The sequence below is a fragment of the Strigops habroptila genome, chromosome 3 (genome assembly GCF_004027225.2).
Source record: "Strigops habroptila isolate Jane chromosome 3, bStrHab1.2.pri, whole genome shotgun sequence".
NCBI lineage: Eukaryota > Metazoa > Chordata > Aves > Psittaciformes > Psittacidae > Strigops > Strigops habroptila.
The window spans coordinates 47,087,760-47,109,253 of NC_044279.2; the positions used below are offsets into that span (position 1 = coordinate 47,087,760).

Consider the following 21,494-nt stretch of genomic DNA (forward strand, 5'->3'; position numbering starts at 1 on the left):
AGCTGTATCTCTAATTTGAACCATGTACATACAAACCCAGTGGAGTTGTTCAGGCTAAGACAATGCCTTTGTTCTCTTTTGAAATGCCAGTGCTTGGCTTTCTGTATCAAGTCTGTCTCTGAATAATAGCAAATATCCAATCAAGAACCAAAAGGAAAAATTCTAACTGCTTTCTGGAGGGTTTTCCCTCCAGTGAGAGAAGGATATCACATACTGTTAGCTTTGTTTAAAAATAACACTCAGAAAATGTGAAACCCAGAAGAAAAAACAGATGCAAATGGAGAAAATCAGTGAGTACTACATGAAGATAGCTAACAAGAATGCAAACATGTTTTTTAATGTGTAATGGCTTTAGTGATTCACAATTGCTTCCAATTATTTACTACCTGTAAAAACGACAGCTAAAAAGAGAATATATTTATTTTATAGAAAAAATCCCTGTGAGTGTTAGGCATGAGAAATAGTCTTGAGGGAAGAGAATTTCACATAATTTGCTCTTATTTTAGCTATCACCACTACAAAGATGTTCAGTTTTCAAGACTTAATAATGATTAACATAGTGACACACTATGTTATTCTATCAAAACAGAGAATAAAGACAAACACTTTGGAGTTTGCCTGTATTACATTATTCTTTAATATAAATGACATATAAGTTTTACAAATTAGAGAGATTGACCTTGGAGTATTAAGAGGCTGCAGAAGATTCTTTTAAGGTGACATTTTTATTGAATATACGTTTAGCTTTGTAGATTGACAGTAGAAATGTGCAGCCTACCTTTGATGTGCTTGCTACCCATTGGTATGGATTGAAGAATCCAAATTTGCAGAGGGCTTCAAATCGCTCAAAGATACTTCTACAGATGATGTCCCAGCAATGTCCAGCTAGGTCTTGCAATTATTTCACTTCATATTTTGCTATACTTTACTTTTTTTCTTACAATCTAAATTCCACAAATTCATCAGGTGGGGAGCCTGCATATCTCTACTTGACAATTAAAAACATTGTTTAAAAAAACAAAAATAGTAAAGGATGCTGACAAATATACAATGCAGAACAAGTGAACAGTGAACTGCTATTGGTTTTGGTTTAGACATATACATGATCAATACCAATGACTAAACCCTAATAGCATACTCTGCAAGGCAGTCTCATTGAAGTCATTCAAACTGCTCGTGTGACTAAGGTGAGAGGGATTTGCCCTAGAGAAATTTAGTCATTGAGCTCCAGATATAGGTTACAGGTTTTGTACTGCAGACTACTCATTATTTTGTTCAGTAGGATTATGTTAGGCTAATCCTGAATAGCATTGCTCTAGAAGAATGGCAAACTTTAGAGAACTATGTGTAAAATATTAATTTATTTTATTTTTCCCAAAATAATGACATTAGCAACAACTTTATTTGCCTCTGCTAAATAGATACATTCAGAATTGGCTTAGTGTTATAGTGGATATTTTTAAACCTCCAGGGCTTGAAATAAATTTAAAGGAGGTAATTCTCACCTTCTCAGGTCTCAAGACGATTTGAGAGTTCTTATTCCCTCTACTATTTTTTTGTGTGTGTGTGTGGCTACAAAAATAACCTCAATCTTTATTTTTTTTTCTTATATCATAGCTTGACAAATATTTACTCCGAATCTCATATACAGTGGAATCTGAAAACCTGTAGCATTCAGCAAACTGAAAAATACCACAGAAAGCATGCTGGAAAAGAAGGCTGAAATAAGTCAGTTTAAAGCACAGTTGGCAATTCCTTTTGATGGTATGCTTGATCTTGTACATCTGTAATGATTCATTTATTCTATGTCAATGGATCATCTCCACTTTAAAGTGAACTTTCTGGTATTTGGCATTAATTGTTAGCAACAATTTTTTTGAACAGGCCTATTACAACAGGTACTTTAGCTGAAACACAAACGAACCCCATCTTTAGACATCTATTTGTAATTTCCAATCTGTACAGCCGAGCGTTCATGGATACATCGGAAGGCAGAGGGCTGGATTTCCCAGTACTGCACGGGGTTGCTGAAGAGACTCACACCAGAATAGCTAGCTTTTTTGGTGTTGTAGCCAAGAGGGCAAAAGTCGTTGATTCCAACTGAAGCAATTTTGTTGTTATGAAGATAGACCACCTGAAAAGCATAAAAGTGTAGAAGTGAGAAATAGAGCTACTGTGGCAAATAAGATAAATTATTTGATGTCAAATACTTGGTTGGTTTTGCCCACTGTTATGTAGAGTAACAATATATCCTCTTTTTCCAAACGAATGCTTGATTCTACTTACCTTTTGAAATACCCAGAGTACACCCAATTTGAAATCATTTCTACAGAAAGGGCAGAAAATGTGCAAGGTAATCTAACAAAATTTCTATCATTTGATCATACTGTAACCAAACAGGAGTCAAAGATGTGGAATTATTAACACAGTGCTGTGGTTCAGATGCCTGTACTTCTGAATAAAGAATGTATTTGGTGCTAACTGGTTTCTCTCCAGCTCTAATATTTTCACTTTCATGAGTGCAACCACACAGGACTGAGAGCCAAAGTAATCACTAATGATGATTTAAAATAGCTGATGAATATTACTCTGCTCTAGAGTCACCATTTCTGACTAATATTCCCAAGCTACATGCAAGAAATTATTTACATTTGGGAGTCTTCATTCTTTGGGAGTTTTTTTTCCCTGTAAAATCTTAGTCAACCTGAAGACAGATTTTAATTGATTCCAAGAAGCCATATTTCTAGCTATCCAGCCACACAGACCTCAAAAAGTACTGCTGATGTGAAATGCACATTGTGTCTCTTTGCCCTCCTGAAAGCACAGCTTTGTGAGATACCAAAGGGAAGGTTCTTGGTAAAGGTTGCAAAATGTCATTGAGTAGAATTTAAAAAAAAAAAAATCAACAGAAGAAATGTTCTTTGAAAGCATTTTTTGAGTTAAAAAAGAAATTGAAGTACACAAATAATCCCATCTTTGTTGCGTCCTCTCAGACACATAGAGACAATGAATGCACACCTCCAGATCTATACACCTCCATAGCCACATCCTCACAAAAATCAGAATGAGTCATCTTGTTATATGAAACTTTTCCATGCCTCTTCAACAGTTTATGAAACATTCATCAAGTCACTTTTTCACAAATACTGTATATGTTTCTGTTCAAGACTGAATAACCACTTAAACACCAATTGGAAACTTTCAACTATTGCTCTCACAAGCAGTATTATAAGTACCTGAATATATTTGTGTTCACCCAGCCCACCAGGTACTCTGACAAGTTCATTGTTGTTCAAATGGAGCTCTCTTAGGTGAGGCACATTGTTAAGAGAGCCATTTTCAACTGAAGAAATACTGTTGAAGCTGAGACCCAATCTGAAAAACAAACAAACAAACAAATATGTTAAACTCGTCCACATAACCATCTTTCTTGGACTGATTACTTCTTTACACCACTGTTGTAGAATAGACCAGGCTAATTTTCAGTATTACACATGACGTACAGAGTCACCATGTAGAACTAGTTTAGATAGATAAATGTATTTACATGTTTGACATCTGATGTGAACTATCATAATTTTTGTTATATCATTCAACATGTGCCCATGGTACTGCATACTTCCCTGAGCTACATGACATATCCCACTGTAAACACATACTGTATACCTACATTGGCACCAGTCTTTCTCTAAAAGCTGAATAAGAGTTTCTTGTATGACTTTAGGAGCACTGGCTGTAACTTCCTTTGTCAAACTACATAAACCAGGGTGACCAGAACTGTTAAGTTTAAATTTCCACCACATCCTTCTCTGATACTTATGTAGTTAGAGCCATGTTACAGGCTGGAAACAGGAGCTAAGTCATGTGTAATGATCTATGCAGCAGGAGACAGAAGTGGGATATACACATTTCTCTTAGGTTCCAGTCCAGAGTTCATCACAAAATCATCCTTCCTGCCTTCATAAATCCACATTCTGGGTTTACTAGCACATTTATATCCAATTTGGAAAATCTGGTCCTATGTGTGTATTTCCGTGTGAGTACTATTTTGGTTTGCAATTAACAAACTACAGAATTTTTACAAGAAACTCCTAAGTTACAATGCTCTGTGTTGCAGTATGCAATTCAGTGGTAATTCTGCAGATGTTGTGATCATCAGGAGTATAATTTTGAGAAAATTATTTCTAGAAAGGCTAAACTTCATCTAGTTTGCTTTATCTTCTTTCTTTAAGCAATCTTTTTTAATTTTGAGACAAAAAATGCTCTGAGATTTATTAATAACTGAATCAATTCAAGAATTTAATATAGGTAATCAAAATCGTAGAATATCAGGTCCAATCTTTCCGAGCAAGACATGAACAAGACTAGATGTCCAGTCGAATCTTAAAAGCGTCCAGTTTTGGGGAATCCACCACTTCCCTGGAGAGATTATTCCAATGGCTGGCTGTTCTCATTGTGAAAAATCTTCCACTTGTGTCAAGTTGAAGTCTCCCCAGGCATAACTTGTGCCCTTACCCACATCTTTTCCATGCGACTCTTTGTAAAAAGGAAAACTCCATCTTCTTTGTAGCCAGCCTTTAAATGGTGGAGTCTTTGTGATAAAATAATTTGCTATGGATGAATACTTTTAAAGTCTTATGCACAGTAATCTACCACCTGCAATTCTATGTAGCTTGTGCCAGCTTTGAAAGTCAGAATCTGGACCTAGTATAGAATCACAGAACTAAAAATTCTTGTTTGATCTTTATGGCAGAGATGTTTCCAGAAATAATGCATTCCAAAACTGGAAGTATATTTTATTCTTTTCCTTTTTAAAATAAACAAAGAAAGATCTTGTTAACCAGTATTATATATAATACAAATAGCCATATCATACTCATTTAAACATTGTAATGTTGTCAAAACATTTAATGTCAAAGGAGAGCTTAGTGAGACCTCCCAGTAACATTAACAGTGATTTATTTCGTTCAGAAATCAGTTCACAGTAACCCATATATTTTCTAGAGTTTGGAAGAATTTTCATAATAATTTAAAAATTATTAGAACAAAATTGCTTTTGAGTAGAGTACCTGTAGGATTTGATTCTACAGAGTAATTTAGTTTGAAGATCTACAGAATGTCTACAAAGGACTTCAGTGATGGGTGCTCATAGTGAACATCTTTAATAGGATTGGAAAAAAAAACCAAAAACCAACACTTTGGCAGAAGGCTATAAATTCTTGGTTAACACATATCTAAATATATGTACTTGCTAAGGTCTATAAGCAGATGTGTCACACATGGGGAAACCAGTATGAAAAAAGCAGGTCTGACTTCATACTGGTCTATTGAAGTAAAAGTACATATACTATAGGGATGGACAAGATCCAACTTTGCATTAGCTCATGCAGGAAAAGTCTTTAACGGAAAGAGTGAAATTGGAGAAGTCTGTCAAAAAGTGGATCTAACTCCCATAAGCAGTGAAATTATATGTAATTACATTTCATCTAAATGTGTTACAAACAAACCCTCAACCACTTGGGGCTATGTTTACAAATGAAATAAATCAAGATTAGTGTGTAAAATACATGGTGATTAAGAATATTACAAAAGAATATAATCTCTCTTTTTTTTTTCTCCATGGGAAAAAAAGCAAGAATTTGAAAAATCTTGTTTAATATATTGACATATTGCTTCCTTTTACATTAGTCAATAGGTAACATTTCTGCAGCATTTAGCTGATTTAGTCATGGTGTTCCAAATCATTGAAGAGCATCATCAAAACCATATCTAAAAATTGAAGAATTTCTCAAATATTTTACACTTTCTTTTGTCTTCAACATCCCGGCTGGCCCATTTCCACTTTTTAAAAGCAAACTTCACACTGCTCAACATCATTGGGCTTGATGCAACTTTCACTGTATGCAGCTAGATCTTTTCAGTAAACTTTCATAGGTTATAGACATTAGAAACATCAGTTGTGCAATGTGTATACCCTCCTGTGAGGCTCATTCCTGCATGTAACCAGCAAAGTCTTCGTTCAGTTTACATTCTGAGATTTATTATTCTCTCTTTTTTTTTTTTTTTTAACACTCTAGCACTGTATGAGGACTTTTGAAAGACTTAAGAGTAATTTCACAAGGAAAACGAATAAACAAAAAGTATTGGTGGCCTGCTAGAACTGAAGAACTCGAAGGAGAATGAACACTAGATCTATACCAAGCTCTTGTGTGGAACATTTTAAAGTTCAAAACACACCTTAACACAGTCAGAAAAATGACCTGTTTCTCCAGGTCTAACTGTGCTTTAGGGCAGCTATTACTGTTGAGCATGAGTTGACATGATCCAGGAGGAGAACAGTCTGATCCCACACTGATGCTCCTGAAGACTTAGACGTGTAAATAAATGCTGAGTTTTGCTAGTTTGTTTCTGTGGCATAAGGGGCCACAGAACGCTGCCCTTTAGATTTATCCCATATGCTGTCCTGGAGCTCTCCCATAGCTCCCTCCTTTCTTCATCTGTCTGCTTTGTTATGTCCAATGTGCTCCTTTTTCACCAATCTGTATTCTGCCTTACTTTTTGGCTATGCTTAGGTTGCCTGCCTAAGAACAGGCCAGAGGGCAGCTTAAAACCTAGTGCCTGCTTTCAGCAGTTCTACATTTCCACACCACTGCTTCACAGTCTTCTAGTGCATAATTATGGTATTTTTATTTTTTCATTAAAATCCAGGAGCAGACTTTTTTTAATCAGGGATGAATCAAATATGAACATCACACATTGAAATGTCTTAGTTTACAAACTCTAGAAAAATTTGTCACTTGGATTTGCCAGATTCTAGATAAGTGTTAAGTTACTACATACTTCACTGCACTACACTGCTGTCCAAGCTATTATAAGCAGCGGTAAACTTAACTCCTGTTGTTCAGCAATCTTTCTTCGATTTCTGTTTTGTACCTTCATTATGACAACCAGAATTATAAAGATGAAGATCAAGGAATTAGATCCAGTAATCTGATTAATGGTCAATTACACCACTATTTTCATAAAAAAGTTTTTAAAGTGTCACAGTATTAAAACACCTTGTAATAAAGTCCCATTGCACTATTTTATCATGTTATCTACTGTGAACTAATTCACAAATAATTCTCTACATTTATAACTTCTCTTTGGGAATTCTCCTTATATTTTCCTACACTTAGAAAAACATTCAAAAACATATTCACAGATTAGCAAGGTGCAACCACCCTGAAAAAATTACACTTTTTCATTTATGTTGAATGATTTTTTTTATTATTATTATTGTTTTTCATGTTCCTGGACTCATTCTCATTGCAGATTTGCCTTTCTTGAGAAACAAACAAAACACTGTTGTAAGCAGTTTTGGTTTCCATGCACCTTTTACTTCAGTTTTTAGGGCAAATTGCAGGCGCAATGCATTGTCCCAAGAAATCTGAATAAACCAAAGATGGAAATACAACAAAAGAAGCATGACAGAATTAAAAACATCTAATTGCTCTCTTTATCTTTCTTAAAAAACAAAACAAAGAAACAATTGTCCTGTGCATGTATCACTTATAATTGAAAACAGCTGAAAGTGTTGTTAGAAAAATAAATTTTATTCTCTTAAGTCAGTACTCAAATCCTTAGAAGCTTTTACTGCTAAATTTTGTACTGCTTCAATGATAACACTCATGAAGCCCAAAATGATATTTTCTAATTGTGTGTGTGGTGGTTACAATTTCAATCAATATTTCATCTGAAAAGAAGAAAATCATTCTTACTTTGCCAAATTGGTAAGTCCAGACAGACCTTCAGCATCAATTTTGCTGATTTTGTTGCCATCAAGGTGAAGTTCAGTAAGGGATGGCGGGAGGCCTGAAAGAGAGCACACCATCAATTTACTTTTGATAAAACTGGATTACCAAATTTTTTAAAAGACTTATGTTATACTGAGGCTTTTCTACGGTAACAAAAATATTTTTACTAGACATGGCTAAGAATAATTCACTGAATGAAACAAGCAACTTACACAGTCATGGAAACTAGCAACAGCTAGTAACAATTTATTTGGTATGAAATGAAACTAAGCTCCTAAAGTCAATTATAGAACAGTTAAATCTTTAAAAATAGCTAAGTGAAATTTTTCTTGGATATGAATTCTAGCCTTCATGATTATGTAAATGGGACACATATAATAACATAGAAGTGCCTTCATTTTAGCCAGACTATCCACATACATAAGTCTGCAAACATTTTGCACCTAGGAAATGAGAATATAGAGATGAGGTAAAATAATTTTAATGTTATTTTAGATAAGGCACATAGTAGTTTGTAAATTCTGTTTATCAGGGAAAAAAAATAAGAACAAAATATTTTACCTATCTGAGATCCCTCAAAGTAACATCCAAAACAGGAAATGTGGGAAGAAAGAAATAACAACTAGTATTAACCTTCAAAAAGCTTTCATCTATTTCAAAACAATCTGCTGACTGAAGTATGAATAAAATGAATATAATTTCCTCTGGATTGGAACCATTCTGTTTTGGTTTTTTGTTATTTTTTAATAGGTTAGATTGAAATTGGTTTTACTTTATAGCAATTTGCAATAAAGTACTTTTAAGAATAGCAAATGTTTCTGGTTTTTATAGGAATAGCATTTTTGGCTTCAAACCCAGAGACTTGTGGAGGGCTGATTTTATGCTTGTAGAACTTCACTTAATGCTACATGAGTATACATCTGTGTAATGTTGATCAGCCTCACCAACCAGGGTTGGAAGGTGAAAACATTCTTCCACTTTATATTTCAGCTATGAGACAAGAAAAGCAAAATAACATAAAATGGTTTACTTTAGACAGTGCACTTCTTGTGGAGCTTCTCATAATAGAAAACCAAATTTTTCCAAACCATTAAAAGCCAACTGACCAAAAAATAGGAAATACTCAAGGAATGGATATTCTAGGGACTGACTCAAAAGGCTTCCATAAACATGTTTTTCCAGCTGACTAGAAGTCACTATATTATATCTCTGCAAATCTCTGAAATATTAACTGAATTTCTTACCTTTAGGGATGCTAGTAATGTTGGTGTCCGCGATACGGATGTAGGAGAGCCTCTTCATTCCCTGAAAAGCTCCATTTTCAATGCCTGAACTCTTGATTGGATTGGTGCCTAGTTCTGCCAACAAAACATGGTCATGAGCTGTACTGCAGTGTAGGTACCTATATCCTTCATGTCAAAGCTAATTTGGAGGTACAATTTATTGGAATGTTTCTTGGTTTTCTACATAAGATCACTGATTGAACTAAAAACAACATATTGAAAGAACATTGAGTTGATTTTGTTATAATTTCTCATGTTCATACCTAAGACAATCACTTGATTCAGTCCATTAAAGACAGCTTTCCTCAGCTTGGAGATCTCATTCTCATGAGCCCGTATCTCCTGAAGAGACTTCGGCATGTTTTCTGGGAGTTCCTTCAGGTTGTTCTTGGACAGGTAAAGTCTTTCCAGTTTCTTCAGAGGAGCAAAAGCTAGTGGGCTTATTTTGCTGATTTTGTTGTTAACAAGGATCAATGCCTGTGGAGTAATAATGAAGATCTCAGATGATCACTATGGAAATGGTTTTAGGAATGAAACACTTAAAAATGATTATTCTTTTCTAGTGTCTTTTGATGTCTTTTGATGGCAAATTTAGTGAGCTGAAGAAAATGCAATGCAGTACTAAACCAAACAGATGAAGAACTTCTAAAACAGTGAAAGATAAACAAGGCCTACATAATAAATAAAAGTATTATTTTATTGCAGAGTTCTATGCAGCCTCTGTGAACATCCATAGTTTATATCCAAGAACAAGTACAACGCTTCTATTTGAAAGCTGTGAAGAACAAGACATTCACATAAAACTAACATTATCTGTTTTATCTGGTTTTGGTTTTGCCTTTTTTTTCTGATTTTGTTTTTCTGAGGATATGTTTATACTTTACTCATCATCACACAACCATCCTAACCAGTTTTTCCCATACAGAAAATTCTATAACTCAACAGGGTGAAGACACAGCCCAGCTTAAGAAAAACACTCACATCATCATCTCTTTCCTGTTAGTCTTATACTCTTCACTTATTAGATATCTGTCTGAAAATTACCTCATTTCTTCAGAATATAAGCTATTTTTTTGGTAAGCGTAGCTTGGTATGGAAGGGGAGCAATTTGAAGTGTCATACTCTAAAAGTCCTGCGGTTAGGAATCATGAACCATATTCATTCTGCCTACTATATCGGTGCCTTCTCATAACTTTAATATCTAGATTCAAGGTAACTCTAAGCAAATTAGCTCTCTAGAGTCAGGGGAGAAAGGGCTCTGTGAAACTTCTGTTACCTGTAATAGGTGGTCTCCATACGCCTGAGTACACTACTGCCAACTCGCTTATTTATTAAATAACCATGACATAAAACGAGAGAAGAAAGTCACATTAGTGTCAGAAATGCAATGCAGCTAATGGAAAGGATTTCAGATGAATGAATCTTACAATTCCATCTATTTGCTATCTGATTCTCTGACTTACAGTGCTGCCTGTTTGTGCAGTGAATTAGGTAGAGTGGGCTGTATAAATACAGATATAATACCTACTTATATTTTTTACTAGGCAATAGCTATAGAGCATCTTTGTTCACTAATTTCATTATGCTATTTTCAGAAACAGAAGACAACAGTTGCTGCTTAACCACAGTTTTTTATGTTGCATATACTATAGTTAACATTCAGTGCATTTTAGTATTTTCAGAATTACACTTGGGTCTGTTTCCTGGAAGAAAATTGAACATTCAACTCTTTCCACAGTCAGTCAAGTATTCAAACAGTGCCAAGAAGTGTATCAGTATCTGTGATATCACCTCTCCACCACGGAAACTGGAAAAGAGGTGAGAAGATATTTTAAAATGCTATTTGACGTGGTTTTTTTTCCCTGATGGACTCCTCTTGCACATCATCCTGAGGAAACCAAGCAGTGTGTGTTGTAAATGGTTTCACTGGGTATATGTAAAGTTAAGCATATCTGGTTTTAATTTTGTATGCTAGCTAGCAATAACACATTTTCAAGAGGAGGTAGAAAAGGTCACTCACAGTTCAGCAGGGTATTTCTCTAACAATAAGCCTCTCTGAAAATAAATATATTGGCCAGTGGAAGCCATGGCCCCAGTTCTCTTTCATTTGAGCCCGAGTTATAAGAACTACTATGAGAACACATGGGGTACACACAGGGTGTGGTTTCCTGAGTCATCATTGCCAGAATTGTAATACAGATGTGGACTTTGCCTGCAGTATAATACAGCTGCATGCACAATATTAGGACATGGGAATCAATCCAGTTATTATGAGGGGTACAGCCTGAATTATGCAGATTAATCTCTTTCATTGTTTTTTGCATAATAATTGAATAACTAAATTTGCTACTGATAATTATATTCTTTTTTCTTTTTCCTTTTTTTTTCCCTCTTAGTTTTACTGTAGATTTCTTTTCCATAAATCTCTAAGTCAACATTCAATGAGTTTAGACTGATCTTACTGGCACTTGAAATTTTTATCCCGCAACGTGCTTTGTACTGCTCTGTCATTTATTTCAGCTAAAAGTCTGTCCTTTTTTTCTTTGTTTTATTTTAATTTTGTTGCCTTTAGATAAAAATATGTTTCAGCTATGATTATCACAGCTGATGATATGATGTGAAATATTTTTTGCTGGAAATAGAAATACACTCAGCTAGGCAGTGCAATGTAAATGATCTCTAAGTAGCTGATGTTAAGATAATTGTTACAGCTCTTCAGAGCAGAACTGTTAGTCCTGACCAAAATCAGAAACTATCTATGTATATAGGATTAACCTGTTCTGCTTTGCCAATGCTTTCTCCTTAATATGATCATGTTATCTTGGGGAAACACATAGAACTGCAGTTTTATTCAAATATTCAGAAAGTCTCTCACTTAGAAAGGAAGGCATCTATCAAATATGTGTTTAAAAATACTGATTTCATAGTAGGAATGTCTGTACAATAGTATAAGGTGGGAAGGTATCACAAGGCCGTAGTTCTGGTACAACATTTTTGTACCAGTATATCATTTCTTATTTACACCCTGCTCTGCAAGTCCTTGCTCCCAGTATTTTAAACCTGCACTACTTTTCCACACTGTTGTGCAGCTGTAAAGAAGAAAAAATAAACCCACACATTAGAATTTGCAAGAGAAGTTTTACTGTCTCCCAGAGCAACAGCAAATGATGAGGATAACACACCAGCATAGCACCTGGCAAGCCATAACCCTGGGTTCTACTGCACAATAACTCTGTTATATGCAGACTTTTAGAACTAAGTTATTAGCCTTAGAGCAATGCTGTTTACTTTCCTCAGAATGTGCCCCGTATGGTTTGGATGTAACAAAAGTTAAACCAAACCAAAATAAAATAAAATTAAAAACTCAGGGGAATTTAGAGGTCAATGAAAACAGGAACTAGAGAAGAAAAACCTAGGGAAAACATCTGCAAGCAGTGTTATTAAAGGAAGGGATGTTAGGCAAAAACATGCCACATGAACTAGCTATGCTGAGTAAAGCCCAGATGGCATGACAGGACACTATACTAATTTTGTTAAAAGACATACAAACATTTTATATAGGGCAAGAAGTACTTTGAGGAAAAATAAGGGGTCAACCTGAAAGCCCTGAACATGCTAGAGCACTTGGCCACAGATAGCACTGGCGATGCTGCTAATATGAGATGATTTGGCAGAAATCTGGCAGCCTGGAACAGAGCCACAGGAATAGATATTCTTATTCAAAAATATATCTTCTGCTATGCCTCCATTTTTTTGTGGAAGGAAAAAGATATTTCTTTTAAACCAAATGTAATTTACGCCCCCCCCCCAAAAAAAAAAAAAAAAAGGCTGAGCACATGAATTTACAGCTTTCAGCATGATCTGATATGGGTGCGAAGATATCTAGCCATAGGTGAAAAAAGAGGCAAGAAAGACAGAGTAAAAGAAGAGGCACAAATACACCAAGTATTAAATATATCACTTAGGCCTAGAGAGTTCAGAGCAGTTTCCTATGGATAACAGAAAAATTAGCTTCCATCCTCATTTTCCTGAGATAAAGCCTTTTTCTTTGTCATATATAGTATGCAAACATTGCATAATAAACACTAGAACCATAAAATCATAGAATCAACTAGGTTGGAAAAGACCTTTAAGATCATCAAGTCCAACCATTACCCCAGGACTGCCAAGGCCACCACTAAAGCATGTCACTAAGGGTCTCATCTACATGGCTTTTGAACACTTCCAGGGAGGGTGATTCCACGTCTTCCCTGGACAGCCTCTTCTAATGCCTGATCACCCTTTCTGTGAAGAAATTGTTCCTCATATGCAATCTAAACCTCTCCTGGTGCAGCTTGAGTCCATTACCTCTTGTCGTGTCACTTGTTACTTACGAGAAGACACCAGCCACCTCCTCACTCCATCCTCCTTTCAGATAGCTGTAGAGAGCGATAAGGTCCCCCCTGAACCTTCTCTTCTCCTGACTAAACAACCCCATTTCCCTCAGCTGCTCCTCATCAGATTTGTGCTCCAGACCCTTCAGCAGCTTCGTTGCCCTTCTCTGTACCCACTCCAGCACCTCAATGTCTTTCTTGTAGTGAAGAGCCCAGAATTGAACATAGTATTCCAGGTGCAGCTTCACCAGTGCCAAATACACATTCACTTTGTTATAATAGTGCACTGTGGTAATACCTAACAGCCACCTTATCATGACCAGCAGTTTAAGTGCTGCTCAAAGAGCTAAAAAAGTCCAAGCTTTGCTCCAAAGATGGCTTACTTTTTATTGAAACACCTCTGGTATTAGTGTAGTTAGAAAAAAAAAAAAAATCACTGTATGACAGGAATAGATGCTGGCTCCATTGAAGTCACCGTGAGTCTGGCCATTTAGCTCCCTCTGGCCTGGTTTCTACCTCAAATATTTATTTCCAAAACAAAAAGGAGGATTCACAATTCAGGAAAGTTTTGGAACACTTGTTGGCAGGCTTTGGCAAAATACACTCTGACAAACTGCAGAGGGAGCATGTGGTGATCATGTAGGAATTAGCATATGGTTGCTCTTCTTGGAGTTACCAAAATTTACAGCTTTGGCCTGTCAGGGAATGGGGAGCAGGGGATTGTATTTGGTGTAATTTCATAACGTGAGAATCTCAGGGGATTGTTCTGGGGGAATTTCATCTCTACTTTTGTTCTTCTTAGTGTAAAATACTTTGAAGAGAAAACTTTGCCAAAATCAGAAGTGAACTGTAAAATGATGAGCAAATTGTTATCAGCCACAATAAATAGTGATCTGTTTTGCCAGCTGGGGATGGTACTCTTACCTAATACCAAGTCTTTAAAGATGCATGCGTCCTTCAGGGTTTAAACTGAAAAGTCAATCTGCTGACCCCATGGAATTTCTTTAATTTCCTGGGTTATGTATTACATTATTACCTGGGGTTTATTGCAGTTCTGCTAGGAACAGTAATGCCTTAAGAACTGTAAACTCAGGAGTCAGGCATCCAAGTAAAAATAATAACAAATTTCATTCTTTTTGTTTGCCTTATATTTTGAGTTGTTAGGTCATAATCAGAACCTGGACATATAATCAAGCTGTTCTGCCAAATTATTAGGAGTGGACGTATACTTAGGAAAACAAAAACCCCCAAAAATAACCCAACAAATTACACAAAAAATATAAAATTGAACTTGACTTTCTTCTCTAATTATGTTAAAAAAGAAGTCAGAATTCTACGAAATTATTATTCATTTTAAAACTAATTAAAAAAAAAAAATCAAAAATGTGGTAAACTTGAAGGAACAAGAGCCCCTGAATCTAAGAAGGTCTCTGAACAGAATTCCAGATCATATGTCTCCTGAAAGTCCCATGATTTACAGTTTAGGCAGGAAAAAGATAAAGGTATTAAAAACCATGATGGTACAATTATTTGTTGTTACATAAATTCTTTGGTGGGTTTGGTAGTAACCCTGCTAAACCTAGGATCAAGTGGACATAGCTAAGAAAGGCAAGGAAAAAGGGATGACATAGAAACAGTAGGGAAGAGATGAATGAGCTGTGAGGGAAAGACATGGCAAGGCATTGAACAACAGCCTGTCAGTACAAACGAGAAAGGACTGTGGAAAGCAGTTTGAAAGTACATATCCACAGTACCTTGTTGAAAGTACATATCCACAGTACCTTGTTGAATAATCTCACAAAGCCAACTAGCCTGCTGCAGATTAGTTTGCATGGCATTTGAGCTCTCACTGGTAAGCCTTGTGTAACATGACTTGCATAGATGACAAGGGAGCAGCTGGCTCTACATTTTCCTACTTCAACAAAATATAATCTTAATTCTCTGGAGTTCTAAAGAATCTTTCAACCTCGTCCTTGTATACTGAGGCAAGCATCTTTTTATTACAATTTACTTGTTGTATTTTACTGATAAATTCTATAAAATTTCCTTTTTTTTGTTAGCTGACTACGCTGACTCTCTCCAGAATTTTAAAGACCTCAAAGTATTTTCTTCTGTTGTTCTCACACAAAAAGATCTTTACCCTCTGCACATTAAAAACCTTTTGCATGCATGTGGTATGTTGCACACTTCTTTCAGTGGAAAGTCTCATTGAGCGTTAAACACAATGCAAAGAAGAGTCTGAGGAAATTACAACTCTGAGGGAGTGCTGCATTTGAGAATATTTGTTAGAAACTTACAGCTGCAACAAGTGGAAAAATAAAAAATATATCAATCAGTCCTGTTAAGAATGTATGCCACTGAAGATAGTAGGAATCAAATTCACAGGTAGAAACTGGACAGTGATATCTGTCTTTGGTTTTTTACAGTATGCTGGTGGTTACTGATTCTTCTTTCTGTGATTTGCAGAGCACTAAGTTAAGTTAACTTCACTTCTCTTTTAATTATGCCTGGGAAAAGGGAACTGAAGCTGCAATGAGTCATAAGAAGACTGCATTCTTTCATTAAGAATTTTTGATCTGTTAGGATGTTAGGAGCTTTTCTGTGTCCCTGAAAGATGTTCTTAGACTTTTCTTCAGTTAATCTGGGCTCTTGTCCCTCCATAGGGAGCCTTCTTTTGATGAAAAAAAAAAACAAAAAAGAAAGAGTTCATGAAAGTTTACTAATGCAACACATTATTTTGCCACTTGATGTTACTACAAAGAGTGTATCATCAGTTTATTTGCCCATACATTTAGTGTTGCTAATCACTTAGTGTGGATATGGTTATAACCATAAGTCCCAAGTTTAAATCTTTGATCTCTTTCATGCAGGTCTTTCAGGATAAATACAACTGGTATTAGCACTGTTGTATGCACAACCATGGCTTTGCACAGTTCTGCCATCCTAAATTAAGCAATGTTCCATTTGACTTCAGGCCAATAACACTTTTGACTTCTTTTGCTGTACTTACACTGTGCCATTGAAAAAATTCCTGTTAGAAAAGTATGCAGTAATCATTCTGTTGTTTCTACTGTTCTTACAGTGATTTAATACACAGTAGTTTCTTTTACCTCTTTTTCCAAGTGCCAGGTGTTATGCTGGTTTGATTTGGCTTTGCTACACAGCATGCAATTCCATGTGCTGTTTTTGTAGGCTCCTCCTTCACTCTGCATGAGGGCTTACTCATGTAGTATTTTGGATTTGTTATTGTGTCCATGGGATGAGTATACTGTACTCTATCCAGAAGTGTCAGTCTGCCTGGAAAATTCTGACAGTTTAATAGATTTTTTTCCTGGCTTTTCTAATAGCACCTCTCTGATTGTTTTGCCACAGGTCTAAATCTTACGCATATTTTTTTCACATAAGACAGTTTTCTGAAACTGCAAAACTCAGACCTCAACTCTAAAAAAAAGACTGTCTTCAATTTTTTTCCCTATTCTCTCAAGTCCTCTGGTAAAAAGTATATCTTATTTTTCATTTTTAAATACTGTGAACTCCCACTGAGTCTTTATAGTTCAACATTAATAGTTTAGCCACTTTTTCCTGGATAAATTTAAACTATAAAAATATCAAGTGCACCAAAACTGTTGACTCTGGTGTTTGCTGGCAGGCAGCTATTATTTGCAGATAAATATTCCCTTAATTGAATCCTTTTCTAATTGCTTGCCATATTTCCACAGCTGCAAATTTTAACTGCTCTGTAACTATTCAGGAAAACTTTCTGATACAAAGGCTATTTCTGTAGGTATTAGTTTCTCTTTCATTTCTATTTCCACATATTGTGCACTCAGAGCATAAGCAGTTACATTTTTGCTGAAAGAGAAGACATAGGCAAGTTATACATAGATCCTGTCTTTTGTCCTTACCTCATCTTTTCTTTAGTACAAGCTGAACTTCAGGTTCAAAACAATTTCTCCATTAAAATCTCTTCTAAATCTATTACATCTATGGTTGGTAATGGCTATAGGAATTAGGAAGGAATTTAAAAGGAATATTCAAACAATATATTTAATTTTTTTCAAGATCTATGAAAACTGGGATTTAAGAATTGTTTCCTTAAGTGATCACTTCATGCAAGAGGTTAAGTGCAGTTGCTGATAGTTTTAGATTTTGGACTAAGAATACTGATAATTTATGTAAATCTTTCTGGGTTAGTAAAGTATAAGAAGGTTTACTAAAGTCTAAGAAGTCTAGAAACTTTTGAACATCACACTGTCAAGTATAACATTAACACAAGCTATGTTTATCAGGGAATATTATTAAAAAATATATACACAAGATATCTATACATACATTTGTATCACACAGATATGCATGTATATATCTCCTTAAAACAAGAGTGACAATGGAGATCTGTCAACAACAAAGCTTTTGAGTTATATTTATCTAAAAACAATATTCTCCTTCACTGTGACTCTGAAGAATTTTTAATTCCAAGGTAGGGAATGGGAATCATTCCCAGATATTACACAAGAAGAAGAATGATGCCTGCTGAAAGTAAAGATGGTGCTTAGTTACATAAAGATACTGCATGAATACATTTTTATTTTGGGAGGAGATGAGAGGGTTGGGTTTTGTGCTTGAGTAAATTCAGGAAAACCGCATTGTTTTGAAGGTTATTTGTTATCGTTGTTCCTCTCCGGTATGATTTCCACTGGTCTTTAAACATGCAGTGGGCACTTGTGGAAGTAAACGAAACAAATAATCTCTTCCCTGAAGAGTTAAATATTTAATTCGCTATTAAATTATATCTACCTGCTGTAATAAAATGAAGGAAAAATAAAAAAACCCCAGATGACATAGTTTACAACAGCTTAATCCACATAGGATATATAACAGAGACCCAAGATGAGTGCACAGTAGGTAGAAATTCTGGGAGCAGTGCTTTTCATCTGCAATACCATGATGTGACTCATTTGATGAAGTGTCATGAAGAAGGATTGTGAAAAATTAACTTAACTGACAAGACTTTTCTCTTTTCTAGCACCTTGCAGATGATCTTCCCTGAAAACACAAGACTTTTCTCCAAGTGGAAGAAAACCAAAACAAGTGGGCAGGAATTAGGATATTGAATTTGTTCAGTAGTCAAGCAAAGGAATTGAAAAAAAAAAAGTTATGGGGCATCATCCAATTCTAAAAGCAAGTCAGATGAAATGTGATGTAGAAACATCTATTTCTCATTCTTGACTGAAGAGTTTATCTATGTAACTAGCTCGAGTACAGACCCCTGTGCTAAAATTAGATGACATGAGACTAGAACCTTCTATTCCTAGAAATTTTTTAAAATGTTTCTTTTAGATGTTGCATTGAAGTATGAGTGGCTGAATGTGGATTTTTATTTGAAACAGTGCTTGCTTGGGCGATGGCATTGGCATCATGAAAGGATAAAACATGGGAGTTGGCTTCTTGGTTGTGAATGAAAACAGTGGAATAGAAAGAGGCTCTGAGAAGCCAGGAAAGAAAAGAAATGCAAACCAGTTTATATCGGTTATAAGGAAAAAAAAGATCAAAGGGAATAATACACAGAAAAAATTTAATTGGTGAAAGGCTAGAAAAATCATATTTTCAGAAACATGCCTGAGTTGGGGTATTATTTTCAAAGGCAAAGAAGTAATGGCCTTTTTCTGAGCTGAAAAGAAAGAGATATTTAAACAAAACTGAGGCAAGACTATGAGGTCTGACTTTTAAAATGTTTGTAAAAAGTATAGAAATAAGGGAGGAGGGCCTCAGACAGAGAAACAAAAATTTGGAAACAGAGGAAGGTAGCTGTCTGATGGAAACTTGGAAAAGAAGAGGTGAACCAGAAAAAAAAGCAGAAACCAGGGAAGGAAAATATTTCACCAAAGAGGGAAACAGACAGCAGTGCTGGAAGAGACTGGCAGGTAAAGGAGGGCAAAACTGAATTGAAAAGATTCTTGAACTAAAATTAGCAGAGAAAAACTGCTGGCAAACATGTTATATACAAATATCTTTAAGCTCAGAGGTGGGAGAGGAGTACAGTAACAAGTGAGGTGGCAGGGTTGAGAAGGATCTGCTTTTTAATAGAAATAACCAAGTCACTATGCCAAAGGGAGTGAAAACATCAGTACGTAGGTGAGAGAAATTCTGATGTACATCAGGAGAGTGGACCAACAGGAGGCAGGTATGAAACAGCTGAAAAAAGAGAAACTTCTGTAGTATGAGAAGAGAGTTTGCAGGAGATGAATGAAAGAGGAAATAACACGCTGGTCTGGTGGAGAAAGAACACAAAGTATTTAATCAGTTTTCTTTAAAAATCTGGGTACCAGGACAAACCCACATTTTCCATTTTCTCCTCTTCACTTTTTTTTTTTTTTGAGCAAATAATAGTTCATTTATACACTTACATGAAGATTCTTCAAGTTCTTGAAATCTCCTTCTTTAATTTCAGTGATTTTGTTGTTCTGTAAGTCCAGCAGTGTTGTGTCAGGAGGAAGGTCTTTTGGCACTCTTTCCAGACCTAGGGACAGTGAAAAGAATAAGCAATTGACTTTGAAAGAAATTTTAAATAGGGGTCAGTACCTTTCTTAGCAGCATTTACCTTCCAGTAAACACCATTTCTAGAACTCATTTCCTGCAAAAGCTTATGAAGACTTATCTGTAAGTATTTCTGTCTCCAAACAGTCAAAGAGAGTTTTATTTTGTTATGCCAAATCAAAATTTATTTATTCAAGTTTCCCTTCTGCCCTTTTCTGAGAATATATCTGAGTTATACCTTAAAGCAACAGATTGATTTCTAACATGCTTAATTCCACTGAATTGTGTGAATAAAAATTGCTTTCAGAAAGACGTATGGTAATTATTAGTTTCGCTGTGTGTTAGTGTTTGTGGACAGAGAACATTTCCTGCTATTTAAAAGGTAGTAGGCTTTTTTCAAAGGACAATAGTTAATTATAATCATTTCCTGGAAAAATATTGTTTGTTTGACAGTAACTGAATAACTTGCATGAAAGTCCACCTTAAAAAAAAAGAAAGACAACAATCCATATCCCCCTTCTTCTTTCATCAAAAACTATGTCCAAGTTTTCTGGAGAACAAATCTCTTGGTTTCACTACAACTGCCAAAAGAACATCAGACAGTTTAAATTAAAGACTCTCTTTGGGACTATTTTCTGAATAGCTGATATGTAAGTCCGATGAAGTCATGGAAATGAAATTATTTAGTGTTAAATAACACTTGCTTTGCCCAGCTTTCCTTTCATACTGTGACTTGGAATAGAGCAAATCCTTTATAGTCATTCTGATTTATCACAAAATTAAAATTTTCTTTCCTAACTAGCTTTTTTTTTTTTTTTTAACAGAATGTGAAATGTTTAATGAATGGTTAGTAGAAAAATTTATAGACATTAATAGAGTCCCTATATGGGCATCTAACAGAAATGGACTTCTCTGGATAGAACAATCTTTTTGCCAGTGAAGCTTTTAACAAATTTTTCTGAAGCTATATTTGAACTCTTCTGGGAAAGATCTCTCTGCAAGTATCACTAGCGTCTTTCCAATATGACTGCGGACTGCAGGAATTTGTTCTCAGATGAAAGATATATAGCCATATATATATCAACTTTTTAAACCTATATATTTTAATCTCAAGCATGGCATTGCAAACACAGTGAGATATGCTTGTCCAGAGATAAGACATGCTTTGCCCACGGAGGCTGAGGAGTATACATCTTTGGGAATATTCAAAAGTTGACTGGGCACAGCCCTAAACAACCTGATCTAGCTGACCTTGCTTTAGCAAGGGGGTGGACTAGATAATCTCAGGAGGTGACCTTCAAACTCAACAATCCTGTGATTCTGTGGTGTTTAATTTCATCACAAACTAAGTATTTTCACAGCTGGGATCTAGGTTTCTCCATGAAAATTTAGTGTTAAGCAAAGCTCCTTCTCTTTCAACCCTTTTTAGAATATACATATATATATAATGTAGAGTAAAAAAAAAAAAAAGGTTGGCTTTTATTTGGAAGGATTATGGCAAACCATGA

The 21,494-nt window shown here is 35.4% G+C and overlaps 1 protein-coding gene across 1 annotated transcript in view; it reads right to left on the reverse strand.

The window, feature by feature from the left end:
• Positions 1 to 613: 613 nt before the first annotated feature.
• Positions 614 to 21,494, reverse strand: part of DCN (decorin) — a 40,713-nt gene continuing 19,832 nt past the window's right edge. The window contains exons 3-8 of the mRNA XM_030479018.1: positions 19,857 to 19,969; positions 9,343 to 9,556; positions 9,041 to 9,154; positions 7,761 to 7,854; positions 3,237 to 3,375; positions 614 to 2,134 (exon numbers count right to left, since the gene is read on the reverse strand). Of these exons, the coding sequence (XP_030334878.1) occupies positions 1,940 to 2,134; positions 3,237 to 3,375; positions 7,761 to 7,854; positions 9,041 to 9,154; positions 9,343 to 9,556; positions 19,857 to 19,969 (869 nt within the window). The 3' untranslated portion in view covers positions 614 to 1,939. The remainder of the gene's footprint in view (positions 2,135 to 3,236; positions 3,376 to 7,760; positions 7,855 to 9,040; positions 9,155 to 9,342; positions 9,557 to 19,856; positions 19,970 to 21,494) is intronic.